Source organism: Serinus canaria, chromosome 1 (genome assembly GCF_022539315.1).
Source record: "Serinus canaria isolate serCan28SL12 chromosome 1, serCan2020, whole genome shotgun sequence".
Taxonomy (NCBI): domain Eukaryota; kingdom Metazoa; phylum Chordata; class Aves; order Passeriformes; family Fringillidae; genus Serinus; species Serinus canaria.
Genome location: NC_066313.1, coordinates 98,735,781 through 98,761,226, shown reverse-complemented (window position 1 = coordinate 98,761,226; position 25,446 = coordinate 98,735,781). Strand labels below are relative to the sequence as shown.

Sequence of the window (25,446 nt, the reverse complement as noted above, 5' to 3'; positions counted from 1 at the left end):
TCAGGAATTAAAAATTATCTGGGGAACAATAAATTAAAGCCTCTGCTGTAAATTAAGACACAGACAGATAATGGAAATTGATTAAAGTATTTATCTTAATTTAGGAGGTATTTTATCTGTTGCTTTAAGTTGTTTTTAATAACTACTTTAAATTTCAATGCACTTCATATTCCTTTTTCTTGCCCTAAAACTTTTTCCCAAGCAGTTGAAAATTTTAAATGTAGAAGCTCAGTCCCTTGTGGTTTGAGCAGAAATAAAAGCAAAGTTATTATTGAGCGAGATTTTGTTATTTTATTTAAAGACAAACTAGCATGGAGGACTTACTTTTTTAACAGAATGAGTTGTTGCCTTGAGTTGTTGGTATTTCAACAAGCTCACCTTTTCCACAAAGACAGAAACAAACTCCCCACTTGCTCAATTTCTGTTGCTTTTCCTGCTTGTACAAAATAACAGCTTACAAGCAATATCCTGAAATTGAATTGCCCTTTAAATTTAATAGGCTTGGGCTCCCCTTTCAGCCAGCCTGCTGTCTCAGTTCAGCACTGGCAGATGCTCGCTGAATTTTGCTCGCCTCTTTGGCTTTTGGGCTCAGGCTCCTCCAGGGGTCTTGCTATTGATCTAGGGTGTGTAAATAGTGCACCTGCACAATATAGCAAGTAGAGAAAGATGTAATTTAGACATTTAAATGTGGTGGAGAAAAAATATCACTAACACTTGTTGCAGGAGCAGATTTCTCCTGTCTTTTTCCCTGTGCCCACAGACAGCTAAGTGCACTTTGTCTGGTGTGGGATCCCCACCTGACCTGGTCAGGCAGGAACAAGGAGTCCTGTGAGTGTGAATGCCTATGGGTTTGGGTATTCTAACATGCCTCCTATATTAGAAGTCAGACTGTGTTAGTCTGGATAGGGTAGCTGCTGGGGTTAAATGTCATGAGGAAGGCTGCTTAGAGTTCTGGGTGTCTGTATTCAAAAACAGCTTTGTACTGAAGAGTTGTAGAAAAGAGTTTCCAGGGTGATAGGAGAGTAGTCATCATCTCCTAAGAGAAATTTCAGTGCTTTACTTATTTACATTGTTGAAAAGGTACTGAGAAAGGATCAGTTGTAGCTTTAGATTTTATTTGCTAAAGTGCAAAAATAAAATAAATGATAATGTTGGCCAAAAATTCCATCAATAAATTTAGGCTGAAAATGAGGAGACAAGTAAAGAGAATCATGAACCATTCCATCCCAGTTAGTGTTCATACGAAGCTTTAAACATCATTACGTGTCATTTGCCTACAATTTGACAGAAGGCAAGTAATCAGACTGCAGTCCAGTCAATCTCTGCCTGTAGTGTGTTGATACATTAGTAAAAAATACCCTTTTTTGTTCATCTTTAGCATGTGATAAAAAGTTCTTCCTAACAACCAAATTGCATTTGTCACATTTCTTTTCCCTGTGCTAATTAAATTGGCATTGCATTGTATGTTTGTGATTATATTCAGTTCTCTAGGAATAAGCACAAGCTACAGTTTTTGTCTTTGCGTGGAAGTTTTATGTGTTGTTAGGACTGTCTTCTTTCTTAAAAATGTTAACACTAATTCCTTTTTCTGTCTAATTTCTTTGTAATGTAAGCTTTTTTTTTTTTTGATAGAGAAGGGTCCAAATTTTGTTTAGATTTCCAAAATATTATTACAATGAGGATAATTATTTATTTTGAATTGGAAGCTAATAAACCTTGTTGGGATTTTCTTTTGGATGTGTCTGTTGGTTTGTATTTTGGTTGTGGTGGTCTTTTTTGAGTTGAACATCATGTTTCCTAATGTCCTTGTATTCCATTCACCTCACACTTGGGTTCATATCTTCATAAAGATACCCTTGTTACTCTACTTAGCATCTTTATCTTTTTAGAAATCAATCATGCTTATGCAGTCGGTAGGTTATCCAGTTGCCTTTCCTGACTTGATGCTAGACACTCAAAAGTTTAAAAGCTTCTTCCTATTTATCATTTTTATGCTAAGTTTGGAAGGAATAAAGCTGTCTATTGATCTGGCTGGTAAATTTAGCAGTGTTGACAACTACAAAAAAAGTATTTTACCTTTTATTGTAGTCTAGAATTCCGCCTACGAACGATTTCAAAGTTGGTATGAAACTGGAAGCGCACGATCCTCGCAATGTTACCTCAGTTTGTATCGCCACAGTCATTGGAATCACTGGTGCCAGGCTAAGGTTGCGGCTCGATGGAAGTGACAACAAAAATGATTTCTGGAGGCTTGTGGATTCCTCAGACATACAGCCCATCGGGACTTGTGAAAAGAAAGGGGGCATGCTCCAGCCTCCCCTTGGTAAGTAACAAAGCTGATGAACAAATGTGTGTGGAGTATTGCTTTCAGAAAGTCAAATTTATCCTTTTGTCTTGGCAAATTCAATGGTATGAACAGCTCACCAAACAATTATTTAATTGAAAAGGAGGTAAGTAAACTAATTCTGGCTACGTGAATTGTGGCTTTTTCTTACTATTTCATTCTTCTGATATAAGAATGAGCAGTTTTGTTTGTTGATGATTTTTCTTAATAGGCCCTTAATATTAAATGTGCCCATTCTGTAAATGTTCCCTCACACACAGCCTGCCTTGTGTGTGTGTATACAGTGTCTTGCTGCGTGATGCCATGTGTGCTCCTTTTGGGAGCCCTTGGAAAGAACTGGAGAAAGCCAGATTGCCCCTTTACTCTTCATCAGTGCATCTGAGCAGCTCACAAGAGGGTGCTGCTGCAGGCCTGGGAAGCTTCGGCAGGGCTGCTGAAAGCACGCCCTGCAGGGCAGTCAGGATGTTTCCTTGGGCACCGAGCAAATTGATTTGTGTTCTAGGACAGGCAGCATAAGGTGGGTTAGTGCAGAATTGCAGCCTTCTGCTCTGAGTTTTTACTCTGAGGTAGTAAAAGCAGCACTCCAGAGCTCTAGCAAACTGCAGGCTTAGTCTGCCTGATATTCTTATTGCATCAGATCAACATATGTTGGGGAATGTCAGATCAGTTTGTCATGGCTGGTTTGTGAGCGCACTGAATGCTTATGAACAATGTATGCCTTCCTTAGGCTTAGAAATACTACACAGAACTTCTTTTGCCTTCCATAAGCAATATGAGTGACATCATTGTGTCTCCTTACTGAGAAAGTTTATGAAATTGGGAATTCTACAGAGAAATTCCTTGTTACCTGGATGGTCCGAGGTAGCTTTGACTAAACTGCTAGACGTAGTAAAAATGTGACATTGCCTTTCATTGCTGTGATTAACTTGTATATTTAGATCTGCATTCTTATACCGTATTTGTCAATAGCTTAAACTTCTATGTATGGAAATATTTAAAGATTTCACAATGATCTGCAAGTAGTCTAACTTTAAAAAAGAGAGAGAATAATGACCAAAATTTACCCAAACACTCTTTCCCCTTTTATCTTAGTATCTTCTGTGATTTTTAGAAGATGCAAGAAATAATACAAGTAATAAACTGTAAAATAATAAAAAAATTACCTGTATACAAAAATTGGTTGCTGCTACTTTTCCATCTTATAGCTTATGAACCTATTTCTGGTTTGGTGCCATCAGTAATTCTTAGAGAATTCTTGTTGGAGGTTTAGTGAGGGTAGATATGCTTTTTTTCAGTAGCCTCTCAAAAAGCTTGTCATCCTGCTTTGGAAGCAACTTCCAGTTTTTCTGTTTGAAAGATGAAGAGAAAAGTATGATTTCACTACAGTATGAATCTTGATTTGCTTGTAGAGAGACAGGCACAGGAACAGTTGACATAACCATTAAGACACTTCACATAGATTATAAGGGCAGATTTTTGTGCTATTGTGGTCCTTCAGGAGCGCAAGAAAATTAATGCAACCAGAGTGCCAGTCTAGAAAAATATTGTTTATGCTAGATACAGTTTTAGCCAGAAGGGCTTTTCCCCCTTCTTTCAATGAATATATAGAGGTTTTGATTGAATACACTAGAAATTCCTTACATCAGGGTAAATTTTGGTTTTTTTTTTTCTTTTTTTCTAAGAACTTTCTCGGTTTAATCTCTCTGAAGTTCTTGATATAACCTTCCAGAATTAATGAAGTGATACCAGTATAAAAAATGGAAGAGTATGGTGGTTCCTTCAGCTGAATATATGTACAGGGTTAAAAAATACAGCTTCAGGAACACGACAGTTTTTAAAATGTGTTTCTAAGCCAGAGTGATGAATGGAACAACCTGGTTATGTGTGATGGGGGCAGTTGATTTGTTAAGAGGAGAAACTTTCCATGACCATCAGTAGAAAGGTTGATGCCTTCTCCTCACATACTGTTTCTTACTCTTATGTGTCAGGCTGCCTGCAGTGCAGCATTTAACAAGCAGCTGTTTCCCTGCGTTCAGGCATGTAAGTTTACCTGCCCTCTGAACAATTGCTGATTATTCAGAAAAGAATGTGAGTGCCACTATTTTGGCCCTCCTGCCCTAGATTTTTCTAGAGATAGGCTAAATTCCAGCAATCAAACATTCTAGCATACCTAGATAAATTTTTGAAAAAGCCTTTTTGGCAGTTTTACAGCATCCTGTTCCTGGGTAAAGCTGGGAGCTAATTGGGTGTATAATTACCTCCTGTTAGACATTTAACCAAAGGATTTTTTTCCTTAGTAGTAGGGAACCTTCTGGATACTAATGTTCCACTTCTATCATAATAACTAACTAAAATAGTCCCTCCTACCTGATTTTTACATGGTTTAATTATGCATGTTACATAAGGTTTTTGAGAAAGTGATTATTGCAGCAAAGTGTTCCTGTTCCAGCCTTTGTTTTCCATAGCTTTTCCACAGCTTTTTGTTGTAGAGAGCTTAATTTTCTGAGCAAAATATAATGCAGATAGCAGTTTCTCTGGTTTTACCAGGACAACTTAAAAGCCAAATGAAGTCAGTTGAAACTGTTGCTTAGTTTTCACTTCTCTGTTGTGCTTGTATATATTTTCTGAGCTACTTAGTTGGGAATATTGTGTTTCAGTAACCACACATGTTCAGGTTTTATGAAGACTCTGGTATGAAACCAGGCCTGACAATCAACTCAGTGGTCCCTGAATTATGACACCTTTTATCATATAGGAGCTCTGCATTAATTTAGGTGTTGAATAGGTAGTTCTGGCTTGAAAACGGTTTATTCTACTGAAGATAGCTTAAAGCAATGAGCTCAAGAACCACTATAGCATATAATCAAATTTTAAATGAGTGGATTATTTAACTGATCAAGAATTGCAGATATGGTCCACCTTTCTAGTTACAGATTTTTAAGACAATTCTTAAAGATCAGTTATTGAGGGAAGTCATGAGCTCTTGGCAGATTATGGTACTATTTGCTTTGTGGAAAAAATTACGATTTGCTGTATTATGTCTGTTTCTCTGCAGAACTGTTCCAGACATCTAACTGCTAAAGAAGCAGAAAAAAATGTCCAGTATGTCTGTTATCTTACTCATTACTTTAAAACATTTGAGAAAGCAAAGAAGGCAAAAGGATTTTTTGTTTGCTTTGTTTTATCTTTTAACTGGAAGGTGGTTGATTGTGAGGGAAGATTATCTGGAATAAGAAGGTTTTCAGACAAACCTTTGTTCTGTTTGAATAAGGTAGTTAATCTAAACAAATTTGGTTGTTGTTTATGATTTTTATTCACTTGTTAATGAAGAATAATGAAATAGAAAGACCATCTGGTTTATGTTTTTCAATATGATACATGATTTATTACTTTTTTTTGGTTCACTCTTAGGTATGCTTTGTTTTATGTCTATGTATTTATTTTAGTGAGAGAAGGAAAAAAACAATTGCATTTTTTTTTGTCTGTGGTTTGGTAAAACAATAACAATATTCTCAAAAATAAAAAATTATCTTCTCAATAAATGAGCTAGAACCTGAAGAGAAAGCTAGGTGCTTGTGCCAGGGAAGTTTCACTGGACCAGAGACTCAGTGGGACCACCTAATGGTCTCCCCTACTAGGACTTGCATATCATTGAATCCTAGAAATTAATCTGTAGTGCCTGAATGATGAGTGATGATGAGTGATTTTGCAGGCAAGTCACTCAAAATGGAAATGAATTGCACAGCTTTCTGCAGTGACTGTGACCGTGTTCATTTCTTCTTAGCTGCTTCTATTTTGGCCAAGTCTGAAATAGAGGGAATGAGGCATTAGTGAAACAGCCTTTTTCTCCTATTGCATTTTACAAACTGAAAGTAGGGCTGTTTGTTTGGTTTTTTGTTTGTCCTCAGGGTTCCAGATGAATGCATCCTCTTGGCCAATGTTTCTCTTAAGAACTCTCAATGGAGCTGAAATGGCACCTGCAGCATTCTTTAAAAAGGTAAGAAGAAAGGCTTTTCTAGTAAATAACTTCTATCAAGCGGTCCATGGTTACATTTTTTTTATGAGGATGCTAAGATATTACCCTGTTGTCTGCAGCAAGATGGGGAAGGCAAGACTATTATTTAAAATTACTTTGAACTGGATTGACATGCTATGGAACTAGACAGAAAGGAATATGCTTCTAGTCCTTAGAGAGGACTTTTTCTTTTCCTGAGCTGAGACTTCAAAGTATGGCATGTTACTTAGAGAAATTGTGTTTGCTCATTTTTTGTCTCATGGATTTTAGATAAAATGCATATCCCATTTCTTAACAGCACTGTAGTCATGTGAATGTGCTCAGGAATGAAAAAAATTAATGGGGAATGAGACCCATTGGAATACAGTAGTGCTTGGAAAGGTTTTGTTAAATGTACTTATTTGGCACACAATCATAATTTAAAATATAGTGCGAAAGTAGTTGAAAATAGCAGAAAAAAACATTCAGTTTTTTAAACATGACTCTTGGGTAAGTTACTGTCAAAGATGGAAAATTATATAAAAATAACAGTAGTATTAAAATGATTTGGTTAAATTTTTGTGGAGGTGATAAAACCCTGTTGTCATACTGAGTGTGTTCTTTTTGGATACTGAGAGTGATACTGAGAAGCACGTTAGCAAATCAGTTTGGCTTAGGCCTGCAATCACATCACTTGCTGTTAATATAATTATAATTTTTTTTAGATAAGATAATATAAATTTTCTGAGGCATGATGAGCCACGCTTCTCTGTGCTAGCCTGCAGCACATCTGAGATGGGCTTAGATAATAAGGTTCTTGAGGCTGAGGTGGTAATTTGTGTTCTGTCAGATCACAACTCCTGCTGTGGAGGTACACTTATACCAGTCACATTCACTTGATTTTTGTTTTTCTTTTGTCCACTTGGAGTTGGTCTAAGTCCAAGTGAGTTAACAGAGGCCTATAAATAATGTCCAATGCTAATGAATTTTTCATGGATTAATTGAGAGGTAAAGCTTTTACCAGACAGTTATCAGTCCCCAGAAATATCTATTCTCTGCAAACCTCTTCTTTATTAGCATGTAATAATTTCATTTTAGTGTCTTGGCTGTCTTGCTGCCCAGACATAATGTATTGGTTGCAACCTATTGCTTATGTAAATACTTTTATCAGGGTCTTTCTGTCATGGAGAATTTTGCTAATTATCCCAGCTGTGGTTTGGGGGAATAGAATGGAAATTTTTATAGTGCAGAAGAGCAAAGGCAAATTTGAAATACAACTAAGTTTCCTTGAATGTGTTTCTATTACTTCCTGAGAGTAGTGACTATAAGTAGTAAGAATATTGAGGAAAAGAAAAGGGCTGTTACTTAGTTTTGGTTTTTTTTTCAAGAGGCCATAGAAATACAAATATTCTACCATGTTTATTTTTATAGGAACCACCAAAACCTGTGCCAAACTGCTTTAAAGTTGGAATGAAACTTGAAGCTATAGATAGGAAGAACCCATACCTGATTTGCCCAGCAACCATTGGAGATGTTAAAGGAGATGAAGTTTTTGTTACATTTGATGGTTGGAGAGGAGCATTTGACTATTGGTGCAGGTGTGATTCACGAGATATTTTCCCAGTCGGATGGTGTAGCCTGACAGGAGATGCATTACAACCACCAGGGAACAATGGTAAGATGACTAATAATATTGCTTAATTGTTTTTCTCCTCAATTACAGCAGAATTTTAAAAACCAGCTGGCTATATGCAGATAAGACTGAAGATTTGATTTGTGAGTAGCAGACGAGAATGAAATGTTGTTGAGTTTTCTTTATGCAGCTTAAAGCTAATAGAAATTGCTGGGAAACAGTTTTTGCCTGTTCATAGTATCTCTGGGAACGTTTTATTTAATACTGTTAGGAGGACTTCTGACGACCTCTAATTTTTGTGTGCTTGTAAAGAATCTTGAACTAGATTTGCTGTTTGTATTATTGATAGATACATGCTCCTGTATAGTGATACTACTATATGGCTGCTGCAGCACTTTATGTTATGCTAACTGCTAAGTAAAGTAGTCTTTGCTTCTGTGATGATTGCGGGTCTAAACTACATATTTAATATTTCTTCTTTCATACTCACAAAATTCTGTCTTGCAGCTGCCTATTCTGGATGCTTCATCATCCTCTTGCCTTTAGGGATGTTTGTTGATCAGGTGATAGTGTCTCTTTAACTAATGGCTGCTTTATAATGAATAACTCTCTACCTTAGAAAAAAGGGAAATAGCATGAAGAGGAGTATCCCTCAGTGTAATCCCTTTGCTCCTCTGGGACTGCTTGTTAGGTTTCCGTAGTGTAAGGCTTTTCTGTCAAACTGTTTGAGCTTTTCTATCCTCATACCATAAAAAAATGTCAGGAAGCGAGGATTTGAAGGAGAGGAATAATATTTTAAATAATTTCTTTATTAACCAGAATTATTTGTTCTCAGTGAGAATTTTCATGGATGATGTTAGGTGAGTAAGGGACAAATTGATTGGTGTCACAGAACTCTCACTTGGAAGTAGGAAAGGAACAGAGGCAAGAAGGCAGGAAATCACTAATGTTTCCTGGCCTTTTCCATTATTTTTCTCAGCCTTTTTCTAGCAGATCAAGAACTGTATGGAAAATCTAACTGGAATTAGCTAAGGACACCTCTGCATCCTTGCTCTCACCTGCCTCTCTGAAGTTGCTGCCAGGGGTCATAGTACCTGGAATTGCATTTAGTCCATTGTGGCAGGTTTCAGCAAAGGAGTAACTGTGTGTGTAGCTGTACTGTCCAAAATGATCTGCTGGTACAAACCTGCAGTGAGAGGAAAGGGGAAATGCGGGTGAGGATGATGGACATTGCATCAGAAGTCATCTAACAGGTACCACACTGACCTTAGTCTTAATGTTTCTGTGCTCCCAATCTCTAAAGTGTCTTTCTCAGCTTCTTCAGAAGGTTGACCTTGTCTTGAGAGATCATGAATTAGATGTGTTATTACACTTAACTTAATTATTTCTTTACTGTGGGGGTGACTGTGCACTGGAGAAGATTGCCCAGAGAAGTTGTGGAGTCCCCCTCACTGGAGATATTCCAGAGCTGTCTGGACACAACCCCATGCCATGTGACCTTGCGTAAGCAGGGAGGCTGGACCAGATGAACCGCTGTGGTCCATTCCAGCCTGACCCATTCTGTGATACACAGGCAGGGCTGTGTAAATAAGTGGCATAGAATTTTTAAAACATAATTTTTGTGGCAGTTTAGATAACTGAGTCAAATTTCATCTTCTGGAAAGAATATTATTAAATTGTTTAGTCTACTCCAATTTCACGCTGGAAAGCCAGCGATATTTTGAGGTAAGACATCCAGAAGTTTTTCTTGCCTGACTAGTGCTTGATAGAGCTCAAGGTTGTTTGACAATGAATAAAGCTGGTTATGTAATCCAGCTCTTCAGGTAATAAACCAAACAAAATTCAGACTTGAAATACCTATCCAGTTAGAATACTATTGCTCTGTAATGAGAAACAAAAACACTCCAGGCATTAATAAAATCTGAAGCAGGGTTCTTACAGACTGGTAGTTAAAATTGAGAATTTTGGACATGTAACAGAAACTGAGTGAAGAGAGGTGCAGGCTGGAGTGGTTTTTATTTTTGTTTCCAAAACTGAGGCCAAAGTTAACTGCAGTTTTATTGAAATTATGTTTTCATTTTTTCCCCATTCTGAGCATAAATAATTTGTTATTTCTATTTTGCTTTGTGTTGTTATTTTAATTTATTTTATGTTTTATGTTTGTGTGTGTTATACACACTTGTTGAATTTACATATCTGGATGAAATATTTTTTGCTCTCAGGTTAGATTTTTCATTGTTATTTGATTGCTATTGAGCTATTAAATAACTGCAATGACAATCCTTTATTAAGATTTAAATAATAGCTTCAAGAAGAGTATAATCAAGTCATTTGAATTCAGAAATATGATACTGTTGTCAGGATTCTTCATTATGTCACACTTACATTAACTACTCCTGTTAAGGGAGAAAATATTCCAGGTACTACATTGTAGGAATGTCCTTGAGTACTGAAGTGTTATTCCGGTCTGGACTTTTTTCCTGCTGGTTACCTCAGTATTTCTGGCTTGAATTTCTGCAATAGAAAGTGAAAATAATTGACTTAAGAGTGGCTTGAATTCCAGAGTGAATATGAAAAGTATTCTTGATTTTTGTAAACCTGAAAGCATTTAAAGGTGTTAAATCACTTCTTACAGGGCTGAAACAAAAAGCCTCAAATTTTAGTGAACATGCAAAGCCAATATCCTACAACCTAAGTATAAAAGTGATAAATGATGCTTTAAATTTCACTCATACCTAGGACAACAATTTCCTGCCATGAGATGTATTTTGGGGTCTAATTTAACCTTTTGAAAGAGAGATTAAATGCAATAAGGGAGACAGTAAGCAAATTAGGGAAGATTGTATTTCAACTGTCTACTGTATTAGTCTTTTAGGACACCCAGAGAGAATGTGTAGGACCTCTGCCATGGGAGGTGTTTAAGAACAGGCTTCTAGGATGTGGGTTATTCAGACCAGATTATGTGTTATTTTTACTCTTTAAAACTGTATCTTCTGTATACCTCTCATTGGTATTAGCTCATTAACTAAGATAAAAGGTAATTCAGAGATGGTAGGTGAAAAGTTGTTTTGGACCAACTGTTGATAGCCTTCATGCCCTAATATTTGTGTTTATGTTTTGTCTTTGGTCCTTTATCAGAAGGTGGGACTTCAGTGGACCTGGCTGGATGTCAGGATATGTGTACAGTGGTATGAAATGTGCCATTCAATATTTACACTGCTTAGCTAACCTTGTAGTTTGTGTCATTAGAAGTATCTCCGATAGTACGAATTGGTTAGGTATGATTTGACTTCAGTGCTTGATGTTGGCTTGGCTTGCTGCCTCAAGGTTGATATTTTAAGGATGCAGTAGATTTTCTCTGTGTCTCTTGGTCATTTAAATGCTTTTAGAGATGACTCAAAAACACATAAACAGTGTTGTGAAAAATGCCTAATGAAGGAGATTGACATGGTAATGTCTGTGCTGGACCAGTCGCAGGACCATCTGCTCTTGAAGGCTTTCTCCAGCAGTGGCTGAAAGCAAATGTCTGAAGAAAAGCATAAGCACATAGGAGACAGGTTTGCTCAAGTCTTCCTAGTATCTGTCCATCTGCAGCCAAGGTCCTTCCAAGCCCAAAATAATGCTTTTATGCTGATTACCTTCTCAGGTACTCAGTATAAAACGGGAGGAACTTGATCTAACCTGTTCTATTATATACTGGAGCCATCTGAACTTTTAGCACCTCCAACATCCTTTTTAGCACCTACAACATAAGGCGTTCTCTACTGGAGTATATTTCTTTTGGAAAAGTAGAAATTCCTTTTCCTTGCTGGTTGTTTCATTTGTTGTCCTTGGTTTCTTGTACTGAAACAGGTTATTGTACTTCCAGTACTTGAACAGGAAGATTTTGGTTTTGTTGTTCAGGGATCAGTTTTATTCCTCTGGTCACCCTTGTTCTTCTGTACTGCTTTCTTTTCACTTATAGCATTTTTGAGCCACTGGGTCCAGAAGTGCACAATATATGGAAACTTAGTGACATAGTGGTGGCTTCTGTTATGTTTTCTGTTCCTTCCATGATTATTCATTAATTGGTATTTGGGATTTTTGGACTTATACTGATATTGTGTGCTTCCTTGGAGTGAGTATGAATGCAAAATAAATTCAGTCTTGTTGTTTTAGTGTTTCCTTCTGCATCTGCTCATTCTAAAATTTGGTCATCTCTTGGGTCCATATAACTTATGCTTTTGGTATACCTTAAGAAGGATTTTAAAGTTTTATGTCTTCTGCAAGTTTTTTAATTCACTCTTTCTCTAGGCCAAATGTACTTTTCTATTTAACCACTGTAGATTGTAATTTTTAATTTACTCTGTTGAATAATAGAAATCTGTTACTGTACCCATATATTCTTGATATTGGTGTATTGCCTTGTAGCTTGTTGTATTTTGAGGCTTACGACTGAAGTAAGCAGCAGGTGACTGGAGATTGTCCGAACAATTTCTATTTGCTGTTTCTGTAGAAATTCATTTTACTGTTTAGTTATTACATGTAAATGGCAGTTACTTAGGCAACCCACCTTTTTATTTATAATAGAAGTAAAACATTTTTCATATAATAGAGAAAACAAAAGAGCAACTGGGCACAAGCCATGTGGGAAACAATAAGTAGTTTCACCTGCAAAGATTGATTTCAGTATTAGGTAGTATCAATCATTTAGATGTGAACAGAAAGAGGGGGATCAGTTTCTACATATCTATGATCCCCCCAGCCGTATGAAGATGGATTTTTGAAGGATAAACGTGATGCAAAGAACTCAAAAAGTTGGAACTGTTCTCTGTGCTCTAAAAATTTGGGAGGCCGAAGGAAGATGATAAAATAATTTTAAAAAACCAACCAAAAACATGATACACTGTAGTTGTTACCATTAGTAGTCATATTCTTTCTTTCACTCTCCTCTGTCTCCCTGTCTTCCACACCCTGTGTCCCATCATTGCTTTTCTCCTAATTTAGTGCATTTATTGGCAGTGAGAGCAATCTTCTTTCATTATGCTAATCAGCCTGTTGATGTTAAAGGTCTCCTTGTAAAACTGTCTGCAGCAAAAGAGCAGTACAGGCTCAAGCAGAGATTTAAAAATATGTTTGTTTGTTTTATGATTTCTTAGTTTTATTTAATTTCAGTAATTTTCTCAATGTTTACTTTGTGCAGATTTTACTGATCTAGATACTAGAGATGGTCTTCTCTGTTGTTGATGAAATTATGTGAAAATAAGCTCTGTTATGTTTTCAGCTGAGTTGTGCACAAATGTGCAATATCAGTACAAATCTAAGTATTTGCCCTGTTTGCAGATGAAACAAAAGAAGTGTTGAAACTTTATACAGAGCTTTAGTAAGATCTGTGAAGATTCTGTCATGTTTAGAGTAGCCAAAAAAATCAGATAAGCATGGTAATTAAGTTTCATTAAAGAAAAAAAAAGTGAAGTGGTAAAATTTCGTACTGCTGGAGGTTTTATTTCTCTGTCAGTGCAGCCAGCTTCTCTTCATGAGCAGATCACAGTAGTTAAGTCAGGCACACACAGTAAGCAGATTTATGCTGTCTTCAGAATTGTACATGAAAAACTCTTCAGTGCTTCAGGCTAAAACCTGATTTGCCACATTCTCTCAAATGTTAAGCTTTTTTTATTTGGTATTAATGTTTCTTGACATCTTGCAGCAAGGCTTGGATAGTGCTGCTACAGGGCAGTAATCACTTAAGAAAGAATAGGTTTTGCCTTTTCCAAAGATATGACCTTATTGTAAGTCTGGATTCCCTGTCATTTTACCATGTTTATTTATAAGGTAATTGTAATTTTCTTGTAATTTGGAAATACTCCAACACATGTATTTTTGACTGCTATGTGGAATTTTTTTTTTTTTAATGTTCTCTTGTTTGGGTCTTATGGACACTGCAGGTATTTCAGTATAGTCTAAACAGAATGTTGTACTTCTGTACAGACCTCCCACCTGCAGCTTGAGTAATAAAACACCCTATTGCTGAGGGGACTAAGCAGTAAAGGGTTACTAACCTAGGTGTGCCAAGCCACAGCCAATGGTCGTGGTGCCCTGCTAGTGGATGTGATTGAGTAGATATTTTCCAAATCTGTGTTAGTAGCTATAAGCTATGTTCAGAGTATCAGTGCTGTCATTCACATGCTGAGACAAAACAAATTGTTGCATTGTACTATCGGTGCTCTGTGTGTCTTTTTTCTTCCCTGGAAGCTTGTTGCATTGTATTGTGTCATTTTGGGCCCTCCTTTCATCCTGTTTATGCTATTTGGGGAAAAATAATGGCAAAACCAGGGCAGAATCAGTAATGATTGTGTGAAAAGTCAGGTTGTTAAATTTGTACCAAATTTTTTGAGCTGGGTCTTGCTGGGCTTATTGACAGATTCATCACCAGCACATCTAACTAAGTTCACTTCAGGTAACTGGAGTTGATGCTGTTTTGATAGTTCAAGCTATTTGCTTCCTCTCTTCCTTGTCTTCCTTCCTTCCAGATTGTCAACAAAATACAGGTATTTTTTTTGTTGGGGTTTGTCCAGTTTAGGTTTTTTTGCTAATGTGGTTGCAGTGACAATGCTTGTTGAAGCATGAGTCTCGAAGCTGGCTTTTCACAGTTCTTGGTTTCTGGGGACTAGCTGAAAAGATCTTCCAGCAGTCTTTCTTCTGTTTTGCTTGTAACCCCCAAAATCCCACATATTCCATGCCCTATCTTAAGTCATAGAAGTTGGTTTTTTTGGAAGTGATGAGTGTTAGTTTGTTTAGCAGTGGGTTTTGTTGGATCTTAAACAGTATTTTCAGTGGTTGCTTCTGTGGGGGCTGGCTTGCCTACCTCTTGAAAATGTGGCAGACTGGGGATGGGGGTGAAGGAGTGAGGGACTGAAGGTGTACAGTGCTGCCTGGGGAGATCACTGGGAGAGGAATGAGGAATGCTTTTTTTTTTTTTCATCCATTTCTGTCTTACATTGCTTGGCAGCCTCCATTTTGCCTTTCAGTCCTGTGTAAGGTAGGCTAAAACTTTTCACATAGATATTTATTTCTTTTATTTTATTGGTAACAGAAACTAAAATCTAGAAAGAAGAAAGTTTCAAGCTGTAGTGTCCATGTCTTGCCAAGGTGGTTGTTGAAGTTTCCAAGTGTGATGTTGCTTTTTTAGATAGCAGAATTAATGATTTATACCTGATTTTTATCATAGCAACATATCAATTAGTATCTCACAGCTACCTCATAACCAGAAGTCATCCAAACACAGATAGGAAGAGGTGGAATGTATTACAGATAGTTACACTTTTGTATGGCTCTGTTGTTCAATTGAGACATAAGGACATAAATTTTTATAATACTTGGCAGTAAGCTGTTTTGAAAAAATTGCTAATCTTTTCCACTTCCTTTGCCAGTTGTCAAAACTTTCATGATAATAACTGACTGTATTAAAGAAGGTTAGTTTTATAGTTAAAACTCCAGGCTAGAACTCAGCAGATATGTTTCCATTACTTTCCTGTGGAATGCTCTCATGGATTTAGGGTAAGTTGCTAAACCTTTTTTTTTTTTTTTTTTGTCTGTACATAACACAAGGACCAAGCTTTTATATTCTCTGAAGAGCACTGGGTTTATATATTGGTGGGGCATAGGAACAATACTACAGTACAAATAGAATAATTTGTCTCTTGAAAGAAAACCTGATTTTAAAAGTGAACTAGGTTTTTTACTGGCATAATTGGCACCTTCACCTCAGGTAGAAATTCTGTGTTCACAAAATGCTCAGCAGTGAGCCCCTACCTTGCTTTGTGTAATTTCCCATCAGTTGTTTTAAGTCTTGTCTTGTAATTGCTGTTCTGTGGCACTAACCGAATGGGAGATTTATAATGCTTAAATATTACAAATCTGAACTCTTTTTTTCCCCTGCTTTCCATAAAAACATGGAGTGAAACTGTCACTGCTGATTATTTGAGGGAATTTTACTAATTAGAATTGCATGAGAATTCAGGCTTTTGAGCTGTCATCTGTTCTATCCCCTTCCCAAGTACTGGAGGTTTCAGTAGCTTCAGATTTCACAGTTGTCTTAAATATGCTACTTATGCTGGCAAGAGATCTTGGAGATAACATTCTGGGGTCAATTTTGCAGTTCTACCTGTGTCTGGGAAGTTTTTCTGCTTCTACAAGCAGAATTTGGCCCTCATGTGAGGCGTAACCATTTGGGTCCTTTTCATGCAAATGGGCTCAGTTGCTTGCAGTGGATCTCCTTGTTTCAGCGAGGGATTGAGTTGTGGCTGTGCATCTCCAGGTTGTTTTTTGAGTTCCAAAATACAGGATCTTGGGTTTCTCTTCTATTAAATGCAAAGTTCGCAGGTGTTGGGATTCTCATAGAACTGTTTGGGGAGGAAAGAAAATGTTTTGAAAGAGAAGTATTTGAAAGCTGTGAGTTGCATGAAGGGCTAGGTACCTATAGGTGGTACAAATATGGCAATATGACTGCCGCTCTGTGAACTCTGAAAGTGCTGCTTAGTTGCTAACATTTCAATGGTAAAGTGTATCTGTGTAGTGTGACCTCTGTTCTTTAGTTATTAAGGGTGTCTGTACAGGTTTTGTCTCTAAACAAGATATTGGGGAAGGAAAGCCATGCAGTGCATCCCATTCCTGAAACTGGAGTGGTGGATATTTCTGTAGATGAGCAACATGACACAAATGCTTGATTTTGTTTGTGCAAATGAGAGGGCCTTTGTGATGCAAAGCAGCATCCTCAAAAGGCAAATGTGCTTTTTTGGTTGTAAATATCCCAGCTAAATACTGCTGTAATTGCAAGCAGAGCTTGGCATTTTTCCTCTCTATTCTCTTCATCGTTATATTTTAACAAGTTCTCATGAGACTATTAAAATGTCTTAGTTTTTGGAACATGTGGCCTAATGGGGATAACTCTGTCTACAGATGCAGCGTGTTGGCAGCTTGATTTTGCATGTCTTTTCATTTCCCCCAGATCCTGTGACCCAGTGTAACCTTTGGTCTCCCTCTGAAGGCCGGGGTGAGGGAAGTATGAGCAGGTGACTGATGATCACTGTCAATACAGCCTGCAGACAATATGGGAATTACTTCAGCAGTCTCCCACTCCCTTGTGCTCCCCCCATCCTCTCTTAAATCAACAAATGCAAATAGCAGCTTCCTCATTTGCTGATATCTCTGGGATGCTGCCCAGGCAGCATGGGCTTTGTTGTAGTCCTGCCTATTGAAAAAACCAGCTTCAGCCCTAGGCAGAAGGAAAAATACCAAGTGGGACCTGATTCCCCCCCACCCCCTTAATGGTTAATGCTGCTCATATTTGGTCCTCTGGCACATATACAGGTAGGAAGATGCTGAGATAAGGTAGTGCTTGATGTGTGTGGTTCAAGAGGGCATCAGGAAGCGGCTGGAGCTGTTTGCATTGTTACTCTTTGTCTGGTAAACGTACTTCTGGAAGGGAATAGGGATTGCCCAGTGTCCAAAACTCATACCTGTGCTCCTAGAACCTGTTGACTTGAAAGTAGTGTGTATTTAACAACAGCTATGTCTTTACTGTGGGAGACTAGAAATGCATTTGCTAGATTTAAGCATAGGCAGAAGCACAAAGAATTTGTTAAACGACATTTCTTTACAAGGTCATGATTGTTTTGTTCTATGGATAGTTGTGTGGTACAAATAGATAAAATGGCTGCATTTATATTGTTGTAAGTATAATATGTAGTATTGTATTGTACAGCATACAGTTGATATTGTTTTGCATTTCAGATATACAGCTTAACGTGAGTTGTCGTTAGCAATTCAGGAACATAAGAGTAATGCTGTGCCAGCATTTGGTTAGAATTCTGTTCATCTTACTGTGTCATTGCCTATGAAAATATGTTTTGGCATACATAAATAAAAGGAAAGTGATCACTTTGTACATCCAGAAGGTGGTCCTTCTCAGATACCTTGGGATATCAGGTCTGCATTTGATGTATTAGGATTGCAACCAGCCGTAATGAAGAGATTTCTTCTGAACTGCCATTAAGGAATATTAGATTAGTAACTGAATCAGGCAAATAGCAATGTATGTAAATCTCCAACTGCTTTAGAAATGTGTGTCAGTAGTACTTGTATTTTACAAGAAGTCTGTGTGCAGTGTGTATTTAATCTTAGTGAATTTGAAAATAGTGACATTTTCTATTGCAAATACTGAATAAAAGTTAACTTCTGAATAAAGATACAGGGTTAAAGAAACAGTTGTAAAGCAAGGTGCTGGACAAGTAAGTTGAATATGATTCACAGAGCTAGGCATTAAAATTGTTACTCAATCTCTCATTTCAAAAGTATCTTTGTGTTTTATTTTTTTGTTTTACTTGCTTACCAGAAAGCTTCAACATACTAATATTTTCAGGGAAGAAAGGTTCCAAATTCACAAAAATCCAGAATTAACAGCCCCCTATGCTCCATTTCCAGTATGAATTAGTGTTTTGAGTCAGGCACTGATGACCGACACAGTCAAAGCTTGCTTTAACTCCAACTTGCAATACTTCTCAAGTTATGTCACATTAATTTTATGGTATTTAAGGCTGGAGTGAATCACATGAATTTCACGATCAGCAAGATGCAAAAGGCTGTGATGGGGGCAGTTTGACACTAGAAAGCTGTCTGATTTTAGTGTAAAGGTTTCACATAATTTCAAATATGTTGTGTGTTTCTTTCCCATACCTCTCAGCAAAGGTGGTTTGATGTCAAAAAATTTCCCTATTTCATCTTCTACTTACCTGTCCTGCAATTTATGCATCTTGTCTGCCTGCCAGTGGTTGGGCCAACAGAATGGAGTATTTGTCAGCCACAGGGACTTAATATTTGGTTTTTGTTGGCCACAGATGCTGCTGTAGCATTGAGGGTATGTCTTCATGTTCTGTTTGGCATCCTTTTGGTGTTCTAATCTGTCCATTGGGAAGGGAATTGTTAAAATAAAACCATCATTATTTCAGAGAAGAGTGAGCTGGATGGAAAAGACCTGTTCACTAGGAAGTTTTAATTTAATGAAATCTGGTTACATCTTAGAGCCTCACACCAGATTATAATGCTATCATAGCATATGCATATTAGAACATATCCAAGTGGGTATCTGTTGGGATCCCATATTGGATTGGAATGGGAGATTAACCCATCTCATGGGAGAAAATCACTTCATTGTTAAGAATGAAGAAAAATGATACTTTATGTTTGATTTTTGGAGTCCCATCTTCAAAATGGCACCAAGTAGAAAAATCTGGGTATGGTTATGTGAGCTTACCTTTTTAAACCAGCATCTCAGACAAATACTCATTGAAGACATTTTGCCTGTCGCCAGTTTCTTCTTGTCACTGGGATGATTTTGTTTGCTGCTCAAAGTTGTTTTATAGCTCCCTAGAAGTAGTTGGCATGTCTTGTAGTTGTGGAAGCTGCTCTTAGCAGAAAAGGGATGTAATATAAGCTGTATAATTTATGAAGTATTTTTGAAGGCCTTCTTGATGAATGGCACTTTATAAATATTGTAATTAAATTATGGGAAGCATTTATAAGGTGAGTGGATTAATTCTTGGGGTTTTTTCCCAATTTTTATTTGAATGTTTTTCTCTTAGGAAAGTCCCTGTAAAAGAATGGGTACAAAGAGTTCTCTCTTTGGCGTCAATGAAGTTCTGTAGTTTCATGCCAGCTACTTAAGTTCAAAGTAAAAAGTATATTCATTTTACAATGTAAATTGTGCAGTACACTTTTATTTTTTTAAGCCTTTGTTAGAAAAGTTGCTTTCCATTGTTCATTTTGAGGTTTTCCCCCCCTTCCCTTTTGTTTTTGTTTTTCCTCAGTTTCCATTACAAAGAGCAGTGCAAAAATCCAATCTTCCCCTTCCAAAGTGACCCGGCGTTCAATGCAGTCTCCACAGAAATCTGCTCCAGTACCAGCGCAGCGGGGCAGGAAACCAGGTCGGGGCAAACCCCCTGGACAGTCTGCAGTTCCCAAGAAGGGCAGGTCTCCTAAAAAAATTCCCCTGACAAAAAGCACCTCTCATACTGAAAATCTTAAAACAAGGAAAAAAAGTTTAAAACCTGGAAAAAAGGTTAGTCTTTATCTACTACTTTACTTTATATTGCAAAATTTTGCAGTGAGATTTTTTTATTATTATTACTTAATTTTCTATCTTCTCTTCAGCCTTCAGGGCCTTACTGTTTTCAGCAACTGATTACAAGAACAAGTTTAGAATAGCTCTTCTGGAATATTTTAGTATAAAATCCTGTGGATTATTTTATTCCCAAACAAGATTACTGTTTTATTTATGGGTGAGTAATTGGTGTTAAAAAATGCTATTCTGAACTAGAGAGATGGGGAAACATTTAAGCTTTTTAGTTTGGATTAGTTTGTTACTGAACCATATATAGAGCTTGCATTTTTGGGTTTTTTTTTTCAGGTTTAGAAATAAAGAATTAAAAACAGTGAGGACTTTATTGTGTAATTTAGGCTTCTTAAGCATACAGCTGGATTTGCCAAATGAATCTTGTGGATATTCCCTAATCCTGGAGCTTCTACGAGCATGAAGCAGGAAGCTTCTTTTTCTCTAGATGTGAGCCTAATTCTGCCCTTGTCTGAAAGGCATGATGCCTTTCTCCCTGCCCAGCTGAGTCAGGCCTGGAGTGTTGGCAGCTGCCTCCAGCTTCAGCTCTGGTGGAGCTCTTTGGTCAGGTAGACGCTGTCCTCTCATCCCACTGCCACTGACGGCAGCACTGGCAGATGCACAGTCTCCAAGTGAGCCAGTTCAGGGAGCTCATCTGGTAGACATCCATCCCTCCTACTTTTGTCTGCTCCACCCCAAAAAAAGCACAAATGCTACATCTGCTGCAAGGAAAAATAGGATCACAGCAGGGCAGACTTAGGGCAATTTGAATTGCCATGGAAGTACAGTCTATTTTCTGAGGTTTGCTCATGCACAGCAGGCTGTCCAAGAAGAGCAGCAATCCTGCAATGTCTTTCCTCCGGCAGTTTGAGTCTGTCCTTGTGCTCCTTCCTGCTTTGCATTAGCTCTAGTGAGGATGTGGGGGCCAGTGTTTTTTCCTGGTGTTTTTTGGGGTATTTTTTTGTGTTCATTCCCCTTTCCTCCGAACAAGAATCAAAAAGTAGAAGTTTTGGGGCTTTTCTCCTCCAGTCTGTATTAGTGTGGGCTGTGGGATCTATTCTTAATGATGCATGGGAAGAGAAGGAGTAATGTCAAGGTGGGGATTCTAATCCCTTCCAGCGACTGTGCTGATCAGTGTGAAGTGCTAGTGAAGTAACATTACTAGAGCATAGCTGGAAGCTCTAGTATGAAACTGGAAGCAGCACTTCATTGAAATGATGATCACAAGATAAGAAATTAGTTTGGGGCCCAAAAATTGAAAGCTGAGCATTCTTCTCTGCTGCCTACCCCTTGCCTCTTACTTGGTGTAAGAAAATGCAAAGCAACAGGGATTAAAGAGGAGAAAGGTGCTCCTATCCAGGCTTAGCTGGTGGGCAGGGTGCTTTTTGTAAATCTGGACAGGGCTTTAAAGGACACCATCGAACACAGGACTGTCATATCTTAAGGTCTTTTTAAGGTGTGGCAGGATATGCACTTGCTTGTAAGAATTTTAGCTCTCATTAAAAAGAAATAGAGAGGCTTTATCTATGTTTTGAAACAGAGGTTGGAGGCACCTTGCCTTTAGAAGAGGCTTCTGGGCCCTGGGTGTCTGAAAGTGTCTGCTTGGAGCGTTTGACACCTGGTTTGTGCTTGGAGGTACTGTTTGGGGAATGGATGTTAGTGCTGACATACCCTGTCCTGAGGCAGCAAATCTGAGGTACCTCTGTGCACTCCTGATTTCCTCTGTGGGACCAGGCAACAGAGAGGTTTTGCAAAATCTAAGTTTGATACATCTAATTTGGGATTTTTGCTTTGTTAACTTCAGCATTAAAAACTTGAAAAATTAGCTCTTTTTGAGAATTCACAGAAGACTGTTTGTTCTTTGGTAAGTGGTTAAATTGCCAAGATTTTATACATTTGTACAAACTTTTCTTTGGACTATTACACCTGTTAGCATAAGGGTAAAGAGAGGAAATGGGGCTTTGTGGGAGTTCTGCAGACAGGGTGTGTCTGACATGAAGTGCAGCCATACAGCCTGTACACCTCACAGTATGTGTGCAAATATGCAAGTGGTATGTGCCTAGAGGCTTGAAAGTGCTTTTTTTCTTCCATCCACCCCCCCTAGACTGATGCAAAAAAAAAAAAAAAACCAAAAAACCCCTCTCCAGATGTTGCACTAAATGGTTGTGCTTCAAGTGTGAGCTGGCTATTTGGTCTATTTAGGGACATTGGTATCTGCCTGTCTCTCTGCAGAGTTGTTTGAATTTCTTTGCCCCTTTAGGTTTGTTATGTTGCAGTATTTATCATTTTGCAGATACTAAATTTTGTTATACAGCCAGAAATGTTGAGCTGTTGCATCATTTTTCTCCTTTATTTAAATTTTTTCTAAGCTCTGTAAGTATGAGATGCATGTTGGATTTTGTTTTTCATTTGTTTCTCACAGCTTGCACTGTATGTTTTTACTCTTCCATAATAAAGAAGGACCCTCTGTACGTCTCTTTCATTATATTTTAAAAGTATACTTTGCAAAACAGTGCAGAGAATTCCTTTCAGAATTTCTTGAGGAAACTCCTTGGTCTGAGTGTGGGTACCAGCCCTAAATTCAACTCCCCAAAAAGAGTTTTTAAGCATGGGGATGAAGCTGGTGGTGTTGTCCTGGTGGTACGAGCTCTGAGCCCTGCTCTCTGCAGGCAGACAGAGCTGGTGTTCCCTCCCAGCTGGCAGAGGCCAGCCAGATGAAGCCACTGTGCCCAGCCCTGCTGGGATTGTGGCCTTTCTCATGAAACAACGCTGCCCATCATGGAGGGGCTGCAAAATCAGAGCTTCAGCTGAGCAAGCATAACGTGCTGTATTCCCTTCTGAGGGGGAAGGTAGGAAACAGCCAGCTAGTCTCACCACATGTGTGCATTGGTGTTGAGAGTGAATGGTTCTTCTTAGTTTAGAGTTTGTATTTTGTTTTCATTCCTACATTTTCCCCCATTTCTCTCATCTTTTCCCTCAATTTGACCAACATCAATACCAAAAATGAGCATGGTAAAAGAAAACTGCCCCCCTTCAAGAATCCCTGCTAGAGGAGGCTTTCAGGAATGTTGGACTTCAGATCAAAACCTCAATCTTCCCAAGTGCATTTTTTTTCTCTGTATTAAGGATGGAGACCTTTCTGTCACCCAGTGTTAAGATAAATGGTCAGTTCCTGACAAGTACATCACTACTTGGTTCTGTGCCACCTCATCTCATTCACAATGCAATGCCAAGCCTTGGCAGTCTGGTTCTTACGTTCATGGTGATTCCACCCAGTCCCACATTGTCAAGTGGGTACTTCCCCCAGCCAAACCTGTCTTCTCTGAACTGTAAGTGGCACAGAATTTTTTTTTAAGAGCCCCGGATTTCAGAAGAAAGTTAATTTCTTCTTTCTAGCTTTTGTGAAGAAGTTAAACACTGCTTCTTTTAAGAAGGTGTATATTCTGATTGCTTTCTACATGTTTTTCAATATATTACTTGAAAAATAGGCTGCTTCTAAAAGTGTAGAGGATGAATACTGCTAAATGCAAGAGGGCTTAGCCTTCCTTAGCTGAAGTTTTACTTCACTGTATATCAGTTTTAATGGTAAATCCTTACCACATTGCCAAGTCTCTGCTGTGTTCAGCAGTGTCAAGACCTTGGGTAATCTCTTACATTCCTAATTGTTGCTAGGTAAGACAGTCAAAAAGTAATTTTTTCTCATGCAGGAATAAATGGTGAAGGGAAAAGTGATGAACTCTGATTTATTATTTCTTTTTTTTTTCTCTGTATTTTCATGGCATGTCAAAACACATCACTGATCTCTTCTCTGGTGACCAGTGACAGGACACAAGGGAATGGGCTGAAGCTGTGTCAGGAGAGGTTTAGGTTGGATATCAGGAAAAGGTTCTTCACCCAGAGGGTGGTTGGGCACTGGAAAAGCCTCCCTAGGGAAGTGGTCACAGCACCAAGTCTGACAGAGCCTGAGAAGAGTTTGGACGCTCTCAGGCACATGGTGTGACTCTTAGGGTGTCCTGTGCAGGGCCAGGAGTCGACTCAATGATCCTTTTGGGTCCCTTCCAACTCAGGACATTCTGTGATTCTGTGAAATGTCTTCCATGTGCACATTTCTTTTCTAAACTCCAGTCCAAACCAAATTACAACAAAATTCTCTTTTCCTCAGGTGGAGAAAGTAACGCATATGGACTTATCTGTAAATTGATGCTCTGAACTCTGGTTGTCTGACATATGATAAGCTGCAAATAAGTTTGCTTTGGGAAAGGAAAGGGTATTGGCAACCAGCATGACTAGATTGTAACTACAGGCTTGTTTGATATCTTGCATGAAGCACCTGAAAATTCCTGGAAGTGGTTAATTGAGAATTTCAACCCCTTTGGAACAAGCTGAGGGAAAATACAGGTGCATTGTAGCATTGATGCCTAGATGTGACTTAGGTTTTTAATGGCAGTACATACACAGCCCAGCTAACTTACTTGAGCTGTGATAAACCCAGCATGGACAGGAAAATACCCCAAAATACCTCTTCCTAAGATTGATAGGAGAGTAGTGAAGTAGTATATAAAGCTCTTTCTTTTCCCACTTTCTAGGCAAAGGTGGGTTCTTTTCTAATTCATTTGTCTTCCACTGCATTACTAAAGTAGCTGTAATTGCAAGCTGACAGTTTCTGGTCCTCCTTTCCTGAACCTTTCCTTCTCTGCTGTGTGTGGTACTTTTCTAATAAGGAACCACACACATTCATTAAGATGGTAACTGATAGCAGGAAGGTTGTACAGACTCTTTAAAAAACATTAAATATTTTGACTCTGATTTTTTTTTTTTCCTCTTAACAGAAAAAAATCTTGCCCGAACAACTGACTCCTACATCTCTTTCTCCTCAGTCATCTCCTGAGGGGGAAAATGGCACTGCACAGATACTTAAAGATGGAATCAGTTTGTCTGGTGCAACTGCAGCAGTTATATCCACAGGTAAAAAACAAAGAAGTGTGTGAAATGGCTTTCATGTCAAGCAGTTTCATTTTTATGAAGAATGTGCTGCAAACTTATTACTGTAAATCATTATCCAGCTGCCTTATTTTTGAAAGATATTTGTAGGAGCCAGAGTTACTTTTCAGAACTGGTATTTTGATGCCCACATTATAGCAATAAGTGCTGGGGCACAGGGACTTTTGATAGATTTGCTAGACCTGGCAGTTTGTTCCTGTGTGAAGAAGGAACTGCAGTTCTTTCATGTCTGTCCTACTCCTTAATGTATGAAATGGGAATAGATATAGCTAAAAGCCCATATGATATTCTGATCCCATGCAAGCTGTACTGTAATGTTACAAAATGGA

At 38.1% G+C, this 25,446-nt stretch overlaps 1 protein-coding gene across 10 annotated transcripts in view; it reads left to right on the top strand.

The window, feature by feature from the left end:
• SCML2 (Scm polycomb group protein like 2) overlaps window positions 1–25,446 on the top strand; it is a 72,008-nt gene that overhangs the window by 28,214 nt on the left and 18,348 nt on the right. For all 10 annotated transcript variants that reach the window (XM_030234923.2, XM_030234918.2, XM_050978557.1 and 7 more), the window contains 5 exons: window positions 2,089–2,323; window positions 6,253–6,341; window positions 7,770–8,013; window positions 19,815–20,065; window positions 24,946–25,081. In XM_030234923.2, the coding sequence (XP_030090783.1) occupies window positions 2,089–2,323; window positions 6,253–6,341; window positions 7,770–8,013; window positions 19,815–20,065; window positions 24,946–25,081 (955 nt within the window). The remainder of the gene's footprint in view (window positions 1–2,088; window positions 2,324–6,252; window positions 6,342–7,769; window positions 8,014–19,814; window positions 20,066–24,945; window positions 25,082–25,446) is intronic.